Consider the following 14,297-nt stretch of genomic DNA (forward strand, 5'->3'; position numbering starts at 1 on the left):
GCAGAGAAAGCACTGATCTTGGCTTCAGGAGCTGAAGTCCCTGGTCCTGACTGTGCCACTAACAGACTTGTGGGACTTCAGACAAGTACATTCCTTTCTCGGGGTTCTTCTTAAGTCAAATGGACAGCGTGAGAAGGATCACAACGAACCAGTGACCAACTTCACGATTAAAACCTAAGACCTCAGGGACGGACATCTGTCCGTTCCCGGCTACACCTCCTGCCCATCTGGCCCACAGCAAACTGCGCGAAGCCACTCTCCACCGTCGCCAGGCCCGCCGCCTCGCACTAAGCCGTTGGTCATTAACATCTCCCCCGCAATGGGCGGGGCGGAGGGCTTCAGCTTCCGGCGGCAAATAGCAAGGCGGTGCGTGGCGGTGCCCACTGGCCTCAGCGCGGGCCTGCCCACGCACCCGCCCACCGCGCGCCGGACAGTGTCTACCGACGTTGAAGGGCTTCCCAGCCCCAGCAGTGAACACTGGGAAGCCCCCAAAAGACTCTGCGGGGCCGAGGAGACCAGTTCGGAGTGGGGGAGGGGAAGATAAACCGAACTATTTATGCTAATCAGTGCGTGATTCCCTTATGGAGATTGGCCAGGGTTTTATTCTAGTAACTAATCACTTCATAACAAGGGTGGGACAGTTGAGATCTTTCACACTCATTGGTTGAGAAGTTGCGGCGCAATGGAAGGACTTAAACCGAGCGTATCCGGGATTATTTTTCCCCGCCGTGCGGTGCGTGTCCCGGAAGTGACGCACGGCCAAGGCCGGGCGGCCGCCCTGCCCCCGCTTCCTTTCACGCTGTCGCTGCCCGTAGGTGGTTGTGGCCACTGTGCCCGGAGGGAGGCGGCGGTGGCCAGTAATGCCTGGGAAACTCCTCTGGGGGGACATTATGGAGCTGGAAGCACCCTTGGAGGAGTCCGAGAGCCAGAAGAAGGAGAGGCAAAAGGTGCGCTGAGCATGGGCCGCGCCTCCTTTTGGGCTGCGCCGGCTTGGGCGGGGAGGGGAACTGTCTGTCCCTGATGATGGCCTGTCAGAACCGGGCCGGATCATCTGAGGGCCTCCCTTCGCGTCGCCCTCGGCCCTCTGAGGTCGCTCAGAGACCGTTTCCACTTCCACACTCCCGACCTGGATAAAGATGGCCCTGGGCTTTGGGCCTCCCCCCCGCGTGGCCCCTCAGCCCTTCCCGTTGGCGCCTGAATCTCAGAGATGGGCAGACTCAAGCTCCCGTCACCGTGGAATCTGTTCTTTCTCTCCTTAAGCAGTGACGCCTGTCATTTCGTTCTCATTGGCCCTGTTAGAAGATGATTAAGAACAAATGATTGCTTTGAATATGTGTTGCTTCTGTCACCCTGTCCCCTGTGCAAGAATCCTGGGGAAAGCGATCTTAGGTTTACAAACCTCAATAACTATAGCGGCTTAAGGAAAAGTGTCACAGTGAGCCTTGCCAGGATTTGTCAGTGATGGAGATCGTGTGGGTTGCATTATTAATAGCTTTTACGGTCAGTAGTTTCATTCAATCCGCAGGTGTTTATTGAACCTAATTTGTACCATACTCTTTGCTGAGCACCAAGGAGGTTAAACTAAACAAGTAAAGAAATGGTCCCTGCTCTCAAGGAGCCTCTAGAGGAGTTGTAGTCTTTCCTCCTCCCACCCCCATGGCCTCCAAAAAAAAAAAAAAAGGTAGGAAAAGGAAAAAACATCCTGAAATGCTCAGAGGATCACAAGGTGCTGAAAAATGCCCAGGTAAAATTATTACTGGAGACATTTGACCTGGAAAAAAAGAAATCAGCTGAAGAGGCTAAGGTGGCAGTATTCGGAGGCTGACATTCAACCAAAGAATGAGATTTACTTTGTATAGCCTTAGAAAGCAGAATCTACCTCTCTGACCTTATCACTAAAGTAAACTTGCCATTCCAGCTAACACTTTTCTTTTGTTGTGCTAAAATATACATAACATTTATCATTTTAACCATTTTTAGGTATATAGCTCTGTGACATTAAGTATATTTACATCGTTTTGCAGCTGTCACCGCCATCCATCTCCAGAACTTTTCATTGTCCCAGACTGAAACTCTGTGCCCATTAAACACCCACTTCTCATTCCTCTCTCCTTCCACTCCCGGCAACCACCATTCTACTTTCGCTCTGTGAATTTGACTACTGAAGCTACCTAGAGTGTAAGCAGAAAACTAAGCAGGTATTTTTTAAAAAGGCTTCTTTTGAAATTCTTGTCTTTTGCATCCAAATCCTGTCCACCTGTCAAGGCCTAGTTTATGTTTTTCCTAACAACCCTAGTGTACAGTTACCTAGTTTCAGTGGCTATCTTTATCATTTGATTGACATTTATTATGCATTTCTATGTAAAATTAGTTCATTTTTCCTATATTATGCCACATATTTCCGAAAAGTTCTTGAGGAAAATGACCAAATCGTTGTCCATCCTTATGTTTCACTATATTGTTGTAAATTGGTGGCTTTCACATTGTAAATTCTCCAGAAATATGTGTTGACGGCCCTTTATGAAAGATAACCAGAGATTTGGAAACGGATTGGAATACCAACTAAAAGAAATGGAGCATTAGAATACTGGTCTGGTGGCTAGCCGCAGTGGCTCATGCCTGTAATCCTAGCACTTTGGAACACTAAGATGGGAGGATTGCGTGAGCCTTGGCCTCCTGAAGTGCCAGGATTACAGATATAAACCACTGGGCCCTGCCAGTTTCAAAAGTTTCTACAATGACAGTGTATTATTTATTTTTTGTTTGTTTGTTTGTTTCTTTTTGATAGAGACAGGGTCTCACTGTGTTGCCCAGGCTAGTGTTGAACTCCTGGGCTTAAGTGATCCTTCCACCTTGGCCTCCCGAAGTGCTGGAATTACAGGCATGAGCCACCCTGCCTGGCCAACAGTGTTTATTTTTTTTTATTTTATTTTATTTTATTTTATTTTTTTTTTTGAGACGGAGTCTCGCTCTGTCGCCCAGGCTGGAGTGCAGTGGCCGGATCTCAGCTCACTACAAGCTCCGCCTCCCGGGTTCACGCCATTCTCCTGCCTCAGCCTCCCGAGTAGCTGGGACTACAGGCGCCCGCCACCTCGCCCGGCTAGTTTTTTTGTATTTTTAGTAGAGACGGGGTTTCACCGTGTTACCCAGGATGGTCTCGATCTCCTGACCTCGTGATCCGCCCGTCTCGGCCTCCCAAAGTGCTGGGATTACAGGCTTGAGCCACCGCGCCCGGCCAGTGTTTATTTTTGTAATTTTTTTTTTAATCATAAAAAGGTAACAGCAGCATTGAGGTTTGTTTAAATGGCATGCAATTTGAATTTGAAATTATTTTTTATCTAATTCCAAGTTTGAAAATTGTTAGTGTATGTCTCTTTAAACACATGAACAGTAAAGCTGACTGGGTAGGGCATACTGTTTTTGTTCTGTGTACACATTAGTGTACAGAGTTTTCAATAAATGTTAAATGATAATGTCATGCTAACTTGTATATATGTTAAAGAAATCTTCAAACTTACAGTAATTTTCTCTTGTATTAGCAACCTAAATAAAAAAGCTTTCAAAAGCCATAGAATAAATTACTTATTTTCAGAAAAACTTTACATTCCTCATTATGTAATTTTTTTTAGCTTAGTTTATAGGCTTGTGTTAATCTTTATAATTTTGTCTACATCTGTATGATTTAGATTAATAAATAACCTTTTTGGCTGGGCATAGTGGCTCATGCTTATAATCTCAGCAGTTTGGGAGGCCAAGGTGGGAGGATTTTTTTTTTTTTTTTTTTCTTGAGACGGAGTTTCGCTCTTGTCCCAGCTGGAGTGCAATGGCGTAATCTCGGCTCACCACAACCTCCGCCTCCTGGGTTCAAGTGATTCTCCTGCTTCGGCCTCCCGAGTAGCTGAGATTATAGGCATGCGCCACCACACCTGGCTAATTTTGTATTTTAGTAGAGACAGGGTTTCTCCATGTTGGTGAGACTGGTCTTGAACTCCTAACCTCGGGTGATCCACCTGCCTTGGCCTCTGAAAGTGCTGGGATTACAGGTGTGAGCCACAGCACCTGGCCAAGTGGATCTCTTGAGGCCAAGAGTTTAAGACTAACCTGGGTAACATGGTGAGACACTGTCTCTACAAAAAATAAAGTAAGTGAGCATGGTGGCGTGCGCCTGTGGTCCTGGCTCCTTGGGAGGCTGAGGTGGGAAGGGTTTGAGCCCAGAGGTTGTGGCCACAGTGAGCTGTGATGGTGCCACTGCACTCCAACCTGGGCAAGAGAGTGAGACCCTGTCTCAAAAAAAAAAAAGAAAAATAAAGAGTGTTCCACTAAGTTTCCTTGTAAGTGAATCTGTACAAAATTAAAAACAGTAAATGAAGAAGAGTTGAATATAAATTATATTATTTAGGCCATTGATTTCATTTTTACAGACCTTAACACGTGAACAGAAAGAAGGAGCCTTCTCCAATTTTCCTATTTCTGAAGAGACTATAAAGCTTCTGAAAGGTATGTGATTTTGTTGTTGTTGTTGTTGTTGCTGTTGTTGTTTTGAGATGGAGCCTCGCTGTGTTGCCCAGGCTGGAGTGCAGTGGCGCGATCTTGGCTCACTGCAACCTCCGCCTCCTGGGTTCAAGTGATTCTCCTACCTCAGCCTCCTGAGTAGTTGGGATTACAGGCGCATGCCACCACACCCGGCTAATTTTTGTGTTTTTAGTAGAGACAGTGTTTCACCATGTTGGTTAGGCTGGTCTCGAACTCCTGACATTGTGATCTGTCCACCTTGGGCTCCCAAAGTGCTGGGATTACAGGTGTGAGCCACTACGGCTGGCCCAAAGGTATGCAGTTTTAATGGATATGCAATTAAAAATCTATCACTAGATTTTGTTTTTTGTTTTTTGTTTTTTTTGAGACGGAGTCTTGCTCTGTCGCCCAGGCTGGAGTGCAGTGGCCGGATCTCAGCTCACTGCAAGCTCCGTCTCCTGGGTTCATGCCATTCTCCTGCCTCAGCCACCCGAGTAGCTGGGACTATAGGCGCCCGCCACCTCGCCCGGCTAGTTTTTTGTATTTTTAGTAGAGACGGGGTTTCACCGTGTTAGCCAGGATGGTCTCGATCTCCTGACCTCGTGATCCGCTCGTCTCGGCCTCCCAAAGTGCTGGGATTACAGGCTTGAGCCACCGCGCCCGGGTATCACTAGATTTTGTAAAACTCCTGTGCCTTTTCTGACCAAAAGGAGAACATAAAAAGAATGGAGAAGTAGCTCTTCTTTAATTGCAGTTACTTTTACATCATCCTTTTCAGTATTCTGACTTGTTTTTAGCTTTAAGATTTATATACGTTTGTAAAAAGTTTAGACTAATTTTTTAGTAATTCTTGTTTGTGGTAGGAATAGCTGTGTCACCAGGTGATATGTCGTTAGGCAGACATACAAGAATCATGATTGTCATTTTCAAATGAATATATTTTTTCCTAATGCTAGTCGTAAAGAAGTATTTTAATGAAATCTCATTTTACAGGTCGAGGGGTAACATATCTCTTTCCTATTCAAGTTAAGACCTTTGGTCCTGTATATGAAGGAAAAGATTTAATAGCTCAAGCACGGACAGGAACAGGAAAGACATTCTCTTTTGCCATCCCCTTAATTGAAAGACTCCAAAGAAATCAAGAAACAATTAAAAAAAGCCGCTCACCAAAGGTAATCATTATAGGGGGTAAAAGCTTTAAACGTTACTCTAACAGCAAGGGAAAGAAAGTTACACCAGTCCTAAGTTCTAGTACCCCCAAGACAGAAAAGTTAACACTGTGTTACAAAACAAAAATATGTTGTTTTTCACAAAAAGAAATTTCAAGCATAGTTAAAATGAAGTAGTTTTTGCATATGAATGTGATGTGCATGGATCCATAGATGTCTTTTGTAATTTCATGAATTACAAAGCCAGTATATCTTATTTACAGTTTATATATTTAGTTGACCTTTTCTTCTCTTTTTTTCAGTCCTGACCTTTGCTTTTAAACAAATGAATTTTCTAAAGAGGTGTTCATTTATTTGTCATTCAGTAAATGTTCAGCATCATTTATTTCAGTGTTGACTTTTTTTCCCTTTAGTATGGAATGCATCATGAATTTTCATGTCATCCTTGTGCAGGGGTCATGCTAATCTTCTCTGTGTCATTCCAATTTTAGTGTATGTGCTGCTGAAGTGAGTACACACAGATGGACTTTTTTTTTTTTTTTTTGAGATGGAGTCTCGCTCTGTTACCTAGGCTGGAGTACAGTGGCACGATGTCAGCTCACTGCAAACTCTGCCTCCCGGGTTCACACCATTCTCCTGCCTCAGCCTCCCGAGTAACTGGGACTACAGGTGCCTGCCACCACACCCGGCTCGTTTTTTGTATCTTTTAGTAGAGATGGGGTTTCACCGTGTTAGCCAGGATGATCTCGATCTCCTGACCTCGTGATCCATCCGTCTCAGCCTCCCAAAGTGCTGAGATTACAGGCGTGAGCCACCGTGCCCGGCCCAGATGGACTTTTTAAGAAGAGTATTACTGAAATGATACTGCTTGTTTATATATTATTGGGGTGCTAGACATCTGTCTTATTTTATAAATGTAAAATCAACTGACAGAGGGAACTTGTAAAATGTAAGCCTAAAATTTGACCTAAAAAGCTGTGTACACTTAAGGTTTGTAAAAGTGAATAAAAAAATCAGCACCATAATATGAATAGCTGTATGACTAAAAGTAATTTGTTCTTTGTAAGACAACTGGGTGGTATTATAAGAGCAAATTAACATATATAAATATAATTAAATCATAATAGTCTTGGATTAACTATCACAAATCAGGTTGGCCGTATTGACTTATAGGATAAATCTTTTCGGAGAGTTATGTTTTAGGGGCGAAATTAGGAAAAGACTGAAATAGGACATAGGATATAATCTCAACACTGCCTTTTTTTTTTTTTTTTTTTTTGAGGCGGAGACTCGCTCAGTCTCCCAGGCCGGAGTGGAGTGCCTTGGTGGGATCTAGACTCACTACAGGCTCCGCCTCCTGGGTTTTTGTATTTTTAGTAGAGACCGGGTTTCACCATGTTAGCCAGGATAGTCTCGATCTCCTGACCTCGTGATCCACTCGTCTCGGCCTCCCAAAGTGCTGGGATTACAGGCGTGAGCCACTGCGCCTGGCGCACTGCTGTTCTTATTGCTATTTGTGTTGTATCTTTAAATACTATGACATTAATGTAGAGATTCCTGGTTTTAAATGCACATACAAAAAGTCTTCTTGGTTTTAATTCAGATATGTCTTTAGAAAAGTATCTTTTTGTTTTTTAAACCTCTTGCTCAGGTACTTGTTTTGGCTCCAACAAGGGAACTGGCAAACCAAGTAGCCAAAGACTTCAAAGATATAACTAGAAAACTCAGTGTGGCGTGTTTTTATGGTGGAACATCATATCAAAGCCAAAGTGAGTAAATATGTATGATAGAAACACAAAGATGTATTTGATACTTATATTTAAATAAATGTGAAAGTGTGAATTTTACATATTGTTGGCATTTCTCTCTTCTCACAGTTAATCATATTCGAAATGGTATTGACATCTTGGTTGGAACCCCTGGTCGTATCAAAGACCATCTGCAGAGTGGCCGATTGGATCTTTCTAAACTGCGACATGTTGTGCTTGATGAAGTGGATCAAATGTTAGATTTAGGTTTTGCTGAACAAGTTGAAGATATTATTCACGAATCCTACAAAACTGGTATATCCTAATTCAAAATAAGCACATTAGCAATTATTCTTCAATCTTAAATGCAAACGAGTTTTTATTTAATAATTCTTATTGCAGTGTTCCCTGTGTTCTAACAAAACTAAAATAATTTGTTATCTGTTCTGTCCTTGAAAAAGAAAGTATGATAGCATCTTTTTAACTATTTTCTTAGCTTTCTATGCTTTATTCTGTTTTTTTTTTTTTTTATAGTCAGTGGTTAGATTTACTAACTCATTTTATTGATTTTTTTGTTCATTGTTCCTTCTTAAATTTTCACCTTCCTTTTAGGTTCAGTTCTCTTCCTATTGTCCCCCAGTTTTGCAAGTTGAAAGTTTTAATAATTGCAATGAAGTCTCTGTGTTAAAAATTCACCCCAAGTTTTAAATTTTTCATTATTTTTTTGAAGCTTGGAATTTTTAAAAGCTGGCTACATCATGGGAAATTACGAAAACATTTGAATTCTTTTTGTTTATTTAAGATTCTGAAGACAATCCTCAGACTTTACTTTTTTCTGCAACTTGCCCACAGTGGGTATACAAAGTTGCAAAAAAATACATGAAATCCAGATATGAGCAGGTTGACCTTGTTGGAAAAATGACTCAAAAGGCTGCAACTACTGTGGAAGTAAGTAGCTTTCTAGCATGATAGATTTTAGCTTTTAGTTGGTATTTACTTTTGATATTTGTTGAAGCTAAACTTAAGTTTTGAGTACCTCTTCAGGCCTAATCTTTCTCTTTTGCTCTTAGTAAGACACCAATATGTTTTTATAGTCTGAGACTGAGTAGCAGAATAGAATAAATAGAGGGAAAACAAGCACATGAATAGGCAAATCCTAATAGGAAACACACAAGCAGCCATAGAGACAGATTTGAAGTGTTTGTTTCTCTCTTTAAAGCAGCTCAAAAAACAAAAACAAAAAACAACAAAATATTTACAACGTGACAAGGCTATTTATATTGACTAGAAAAGAATAGTGTGGAGATAATTTGTTAAAGCTGAGGTGAAAAAAAGTTAGATCCTCATCCCATTCCCCTAAACCAAAAAAATTTCTCAAAGATTTGAAAAATTAAGCTGTAAAACAGCTTAAAGCAGATGTAGGTGAATAAAGAGTTTTTTGATTTCAGGAAAGGGAATGCTTTTCTAACATACAAGTTGGGTAGGGCATGGTTGCTAATGTCTATAATCCCAGCACTTTGGGAGCCCAAGGTGGGCAGACCACTTGAGGTCAGGAGTTGGAGACCAGCCTGGCCAATATGTTGAAACCCTGTCTCTACTAATAGAAAAATTAACTGGCCTGGTGGTGGGTCCCTGTAGTCCCAGCTATTTGGGAGGCTGAGGCACGAAAATCACTTGAACCTGGGTGGAGGTTGCAGTAAGCTGAGATTGCACCGCCGTAATCCAGCCTGGGTGACAGAGGGAGACCCTGTCTCAAAGCCCAGAGAAGTCAGAAGAAGAATCCATAAGGGAAAAGGTTTATGATTTTGACTCCTTGAAAGTTAAACCAATGGTATGTTTAAAAAAAGAATTAGGGCCGGACATGGTGGCTCACGTGTGTAATCCCAGCATTTTGGGAGGCCAAGGCAGGCAGATCACAGGGTCAGGAGATGGAGACCATCCTAGCAAACATGACGAAACCCTGTCTCTACTAAAAATACAACAATTAGCTGGGTGTGGTGACGCGCAACTAATCCCAGCAACTTGGGAGGCTGAGGCAGGAGACTTGCTTGAACCCAGGAGGAGGAGGTTGCAGTGAGCCAAGATCGTGCCACTGCACTCCAGCCTGGTGGCAGTGTGAGACAACATCTCAAAAAAAAAAGTAATATTTACAGTATTTATGACAGTCAACTAGGTAACATATGTCATCTTTCTATTTAATAGATGCATATATATGTGTATGTAGGAAAGACTAGGTGACTAAGTGGATAGTAGTATCTGCAGAATGTAATGCAGTGGTTAAGAATTAGTGATAAAAACCAAATTATGCGATGATGTGTACAAAAATTACGCTATTTAAAAAAATACTAAATGGATTCCTTAGGCATTTATGTAAATATGCAAAAACAGGTTGAAAGAATAAACATTAAATAATGATTACTTCTGGGAAAGGGAGTGCTGGATGGTAAAAAGAAGCTTTGTGGGCGGGGCATGGTAGCTCATACCTGTAATGCCAGCACTTTGGGAGGCCAAGGCGGGTGGATCATGAGGTCAGGAATTGGAGACCAGCCTGGTCAACATAGTGAAACCCCATCTCTACTAAAAATACAAAAATTGGCTGGGCATGGTAGTGCATGCCTGTAGTCCCAACTACTCGGGAGGCTAAGGTAGGAGCATTGCTTGAACCCAGGAGGTGGAGCTTACAGTGAGCCGAGATTGCGCCACTGCACTCCATCCTGGGCAACAGATTGAGACTCTGTCTCAAAAAAAAAAAAAGTAAAAAATAAGAAGCTTTGTGTGTTTTGTAATGGTTGAAAGTTTTGCAGTAAGAATGTAACATGTATCAGTAAAAAAAGTTGATAAGGACATTTTCAAACATATAAAATTGAGTAGTAAATTGAATAGAAAGATTGAATAGTATAAAGAATATGATGTACCCATTACCTATTACTAGTCTTTAACAATGATCTTTTCTTCACCCCTGCATTTGAAACAATCCCAGTCATTTCATCTTCAAGTAATAGTATATTCTTCTGAAATGGTGACTAAGGACTCTTTAAAACCACAGTCATTATCATAGTAGAAGAAAAACAGTAATTTATTTATTATTTTTTTGAGACGGAGTTTCACTCTTGTTGCCCAGGCTGGAGTGCAGTGGTGTGAGCTCAGCACAGTGCAACCTCCGCCTCCCCAGTTCAAGTGATTCTCCTGCCTCAGCCTCCCGAGTAGCTGGGATTACAGGCATCCACCACCACACCTGGCTAATTTTTTGTGTTTTTAGTAGAGATGGGTGTTTCAGGATGTTGGCCAGGATGGTCTGAAACTCATGACCTCAGTCTCCCAAAGTCCTAGGATTACAGGCATGAGCCACTGCGACTGGCATAGTAATTCTTATAATCATTAAATACCTAGTGTGCACATTGCCGTTGCTATCTTTTTTAAATAGTTTGTTTGAATCTGGATCCAAATAGAATTCTTACATTGCTACTGATTGATATGAGTCTTAAACATTTTATAGTCTATAGTTCCTATTTTTTCTTTGCAATTTTCTGTTGAAAAAACTGATTTGTTGGCCAGGCGCGGTGGCTCACCTGTAATCCCAGCACTTTGGGAGGCTGAGGCCAGTAGATCACCTGAAGTCAGGAGTTCGAGACCAACCTGACCGAGATGGTGAAACCCCATCTCTACTAAAAATACACAAATTAGCAAGGCATAGTGGCACGTGCCTATAGTCCCAGCTACTTGGGAGGCTGAAAAAGGAGAATCGCTTGAACCCAGGAGCTGGATGTTGCAGTGAGCTGACATTGTGCCTCTGAACTCTAGCCTGGGCGACAATGTGAGACTCCATCTCAGAAAAAAACAACAACAGAAAAACTCATTTGTCTTATGAGTTTCCCATAGTCTGTTTTGATGATTTGCATCCCTGTGGTTTTTATTTTTATTTATTTTTTTACTGTTAATACCACTCAAAGATGTGGTGGGTTTTCTTGTTTGTTTGTGTTGTGTGTTTGTTTTGAGACAGAGTCTTGCTCTGTCGCCCAGGCTGCAGTGCAATGTTATTCTTTAGTATCATTAAAAAATGAAAGCATGATCTCAGCTCACTGCAGCCTCCACCTCCCAGGTTCAAGTGATTCTCCTGCCTCAACCACGTGAATAGCTGGGACTACAGGCATGCGCCACCATGCCCGGCTAATTTTTGTATTTTTAGAAGAGATATTGTTTTGCCATATTGGCCAGGCTAGTCTGAAGTCCTTATCTCATGTGATCTACCCACCTCAGCCTCCCAAAGTGCTGGGATTACAGGCGTGAGCCACCATTCCCAGCCTCCATTCCCTCGTTTCTTTATCCACTGTCAATCACTGAGACAGGTATGTCTCAATGGATATACCTGTTTTGGATATTTCGTGTCCAGTCATGTGCTGCATAACGATGTTTTAGTCAGTGATGGACCATATATACAATGGCACATATTCGATGGTGGTCCCATAAGATTATAATGGAGCTGTCCTATACAGGTGTATCAGTTTTTATCTTTTATGCCATGTTCTTACTGTACCTTTTCTGTGTTTAGATATGTTTAGAGACACACATACTTACCATTGCCTACAGTGTTCAGTACAGTAACATGCTGTTTAGGTTTGTAGCCTAGGAGCGATAGGACATACATAGCTTAGGTGTGTGTAGTAGGCTATACCCTAGGTTTGTGTACGTACGCTCTGATATTTGCATAATGATGAAGCCGCCTAACAATGCATTTCTCAGAATGTATCCCTGTCATTAAGCAACGCGTGACTATAAATGTAATCATACAATATGTGACCTTTTATGTCTTGTTTCATTCACTTAGCATATGTTTTTGAGGTTCATTAATATTATAATTTTTATTATGTACAATGAAATGCAAAATCTTTGTACATTTGCCTATTTTTGAAAAATTCATATGTGTGTAACCCAAACCCTTATCACCATATAGAATATTGCCATCATCCCAGAAAGTTCCCTCATGCCCATTCCCAGTTAGTATTCCCGGTTCAGAGACAATCAGTGTTCTGATTTTTCTTCCGCAATTGATTGGTTTTGCCTATTCTGGAACTTCATATAAATGGAATTATACTGTGTGTGCTCATTTTCTGTTAAGACTTTATTTGACATTTTTTTTAAGGTTCGTATTCCATGTGTATCAGTAGTTGGTTTCTTTTAATTGCTGAATGGTATTCTGTTTGAATATACTGCAGTTTGTTTATTCTTTCATCAGTTTATTGTTGGCCATTTGTCTATATTGTTTTTAAGTGCTGTTGAGGAGAGTCTTTGTCTTACAGTCTCCCAGGAAGGCTAATTCTTGACCGGATAGAAAAACTACACAAGAGAAGTATTTTAAAATAATTTTAATGAAACAAATACTGTGATATTTTCTTTCTTCAAAGCATTTGGCCATCCAGTGTCATTGGTCTCAGAGGCCGGCAGTTATTGGAGATGTCCTTCAAGTCTACAGTGGGTCTAAAGGGAGGGCTATTATTTTCTGTGAGACCAAAAAGAATGTAACTGAAATGGCCATGAATCCACACATAAAACAGGTAAGTCTTTTCTTCATGCTTTCTGTAATTGAAATTATGGGGATGAATCACTGAACGAAAATTATATTGTCCTTTGTGGACTAGATTTGATAGTCATTCTCAAAATTGAGTTGTAAGGCTGGGTGTGGTGGCTCACACCTGTAATCCTGTGACCTGATAAGTCAGGATAGATTTTATCAGTTTTGTTTGTTTGTCTTGAGACAGGGTCTCCCTGTTATGCCCAGGCTGGAGTGCAGTGGGACAATCATGGCTCACTGCATTCTTGACTTCCTGGGCTCAGGTGATTCTCCCACCCCAGCCTCTTGAGTAGCTGGGACTACAGGTGCGTGCCACAATGCCCAGCTAATTTTTTGCATATTTTGTAGAGATGAGATTTCACCATGTAGCCCAGGCTGGTCTTGAACTCTTGGGCTCAAGCAATTCCCCGCCTTCCCCACTCCGCGGCCCCCGCACCCGCCTTGGCCTGCCGAAGTGCTGGGATTATGGATGTGAGCCATCACACCTGACCTCTATCAGATGTTATCATTTTTTTTTAAACTTTGAAAATGTGATCTGGAAAATATAAAAGTTGAAACAAAATGAATTTCTATGGGTAAGAGAGAGTAATATTTTAGAGTTGTGTTACAAAACTACAAATTTTTATTAAATTACTAAATCAGAATACTAAATCCATGTGTCTTTTTCTTTCTTAAAAAAATATATTTTGGCTGGGTACGGTGGCTTACGACTGTAATCCCAGCACTTTGGGAGGCTGAGGTGGGTGGATCGCCTGAGGTCAGGAGTTCAGACCAAGCCTGGTCAGCATGGTGAAACCCCGTCTCTACTAAAAATATAAAAATTAGCCGGGTGTGGTGGTGGGCGCCTGTAATCCCAGCTACTCAGGAGGCTGAGGAAGGAGAATCGCTTGAACCCAGGGGTGGAGGTTGCGGTGAGCTGAGATTGTGCCACTACACTCCAGCCTGGATGACAGAGTGAGACTCCATCTCAAAGAAAAAGAAATAAAAACCTTTTATAGAAAATGTCAAACATGTACAAAAGTTGGTAGAATCATGTAATGAACCCCTGTGTATTCATCCACCAGCTTCAATAATTATTTTATCTATATGCTAACCTACCTCCTCTTTCAGAAATATTTTTATGCAAACCCTAGATATCATGTTCCATGAATGTTTGGGTATGTATCTCTAAAAGAAAAGGATTTTCAGAAAAAAAACCAACAATACAGTTATCACTTCTAAAAAATCAATATTTCAAAATATTAATTCATTTTACATTATCAATTGTCTTAGAAATGTTTATTTTCTTTTATTGTTTGT

The 14,297-nt window shown here is 41.5% G+C and overlaps 1 protein-coding gene and 1 non-coding gene across 3 annotated transcripts in view; one reads left to right on the forward strand and one right to left on the reverse strand.

Annotated features, from left to right (window-relative positions):
• The first annotated feature begins 734 nt into the window (after positions 1 to 734).
• The window catches only part of DDX50 (DExD-box helicase 50), a 40,338-nt gene continuing 26,775 nt past the window's right edge, over positions 735 to 14,297 (forward strand). The window contains exons 1-7 of one of the 2 annotated variants that reach the window (XM_033209793.1): positions 735 to 947; positions 4,422 to 4,497; positions 5,506 to 5,684; positions 7,333 to 7,450; positions 7,559 to 7,744; positions 8,232 to 8,377; positions 12,832 to 12,981. In XM_033209793.1, coding sequence (XP_033065684.1) covers positions 861 to 947; positions 4,422 to 4,497; positions 5,506 to 5,684; positions 7,333 to 7,450; positions 7,559 to 7,744; positions 8,232 to 8,377; positions 12,832 to 12,981 — 942 coding nt within the window. In that variant the 5' untranslated portion in view covers positions 735 to 860. The remainder of the gene's footprint in view (positions 948 to 4,421; positions 4,498 to 5,505; positions 5,685 to 7,332; positions 7,451 to 7,558; positions 7,745 to 8,231; positions 8,378 to 12,831; positions 12,982 to 14,297) is intronic. The other variant, XM_033209792.1, reaches the window with a different exon arrangement.
• LOC117082951 lies at positions 6,090 to 6,196 on the reverse strand. Its single transcript, XR_004436864.1, has one exon. It is a non-coding gene; the product is annotated as a U6 spliceosomal RNA (small nuclear RNA).

The sequence above is a fragment of the Trachypithecus francoisi genome, unplaced genomic scaffold (genome assembly GCF_009764315.1).
Source record: "Trachypithecus francoisi isolate TF-2019V2 unplaced genomic scaffold, Tfra_2.0 Lachesis_group9, whole genome shotgun sequence".
NCBI lineage: Eukaryota > Metazoa > Chordata > Mammalia > Primates > Cercopithecidae > Trachypithecus > Trachypithecus francoisi.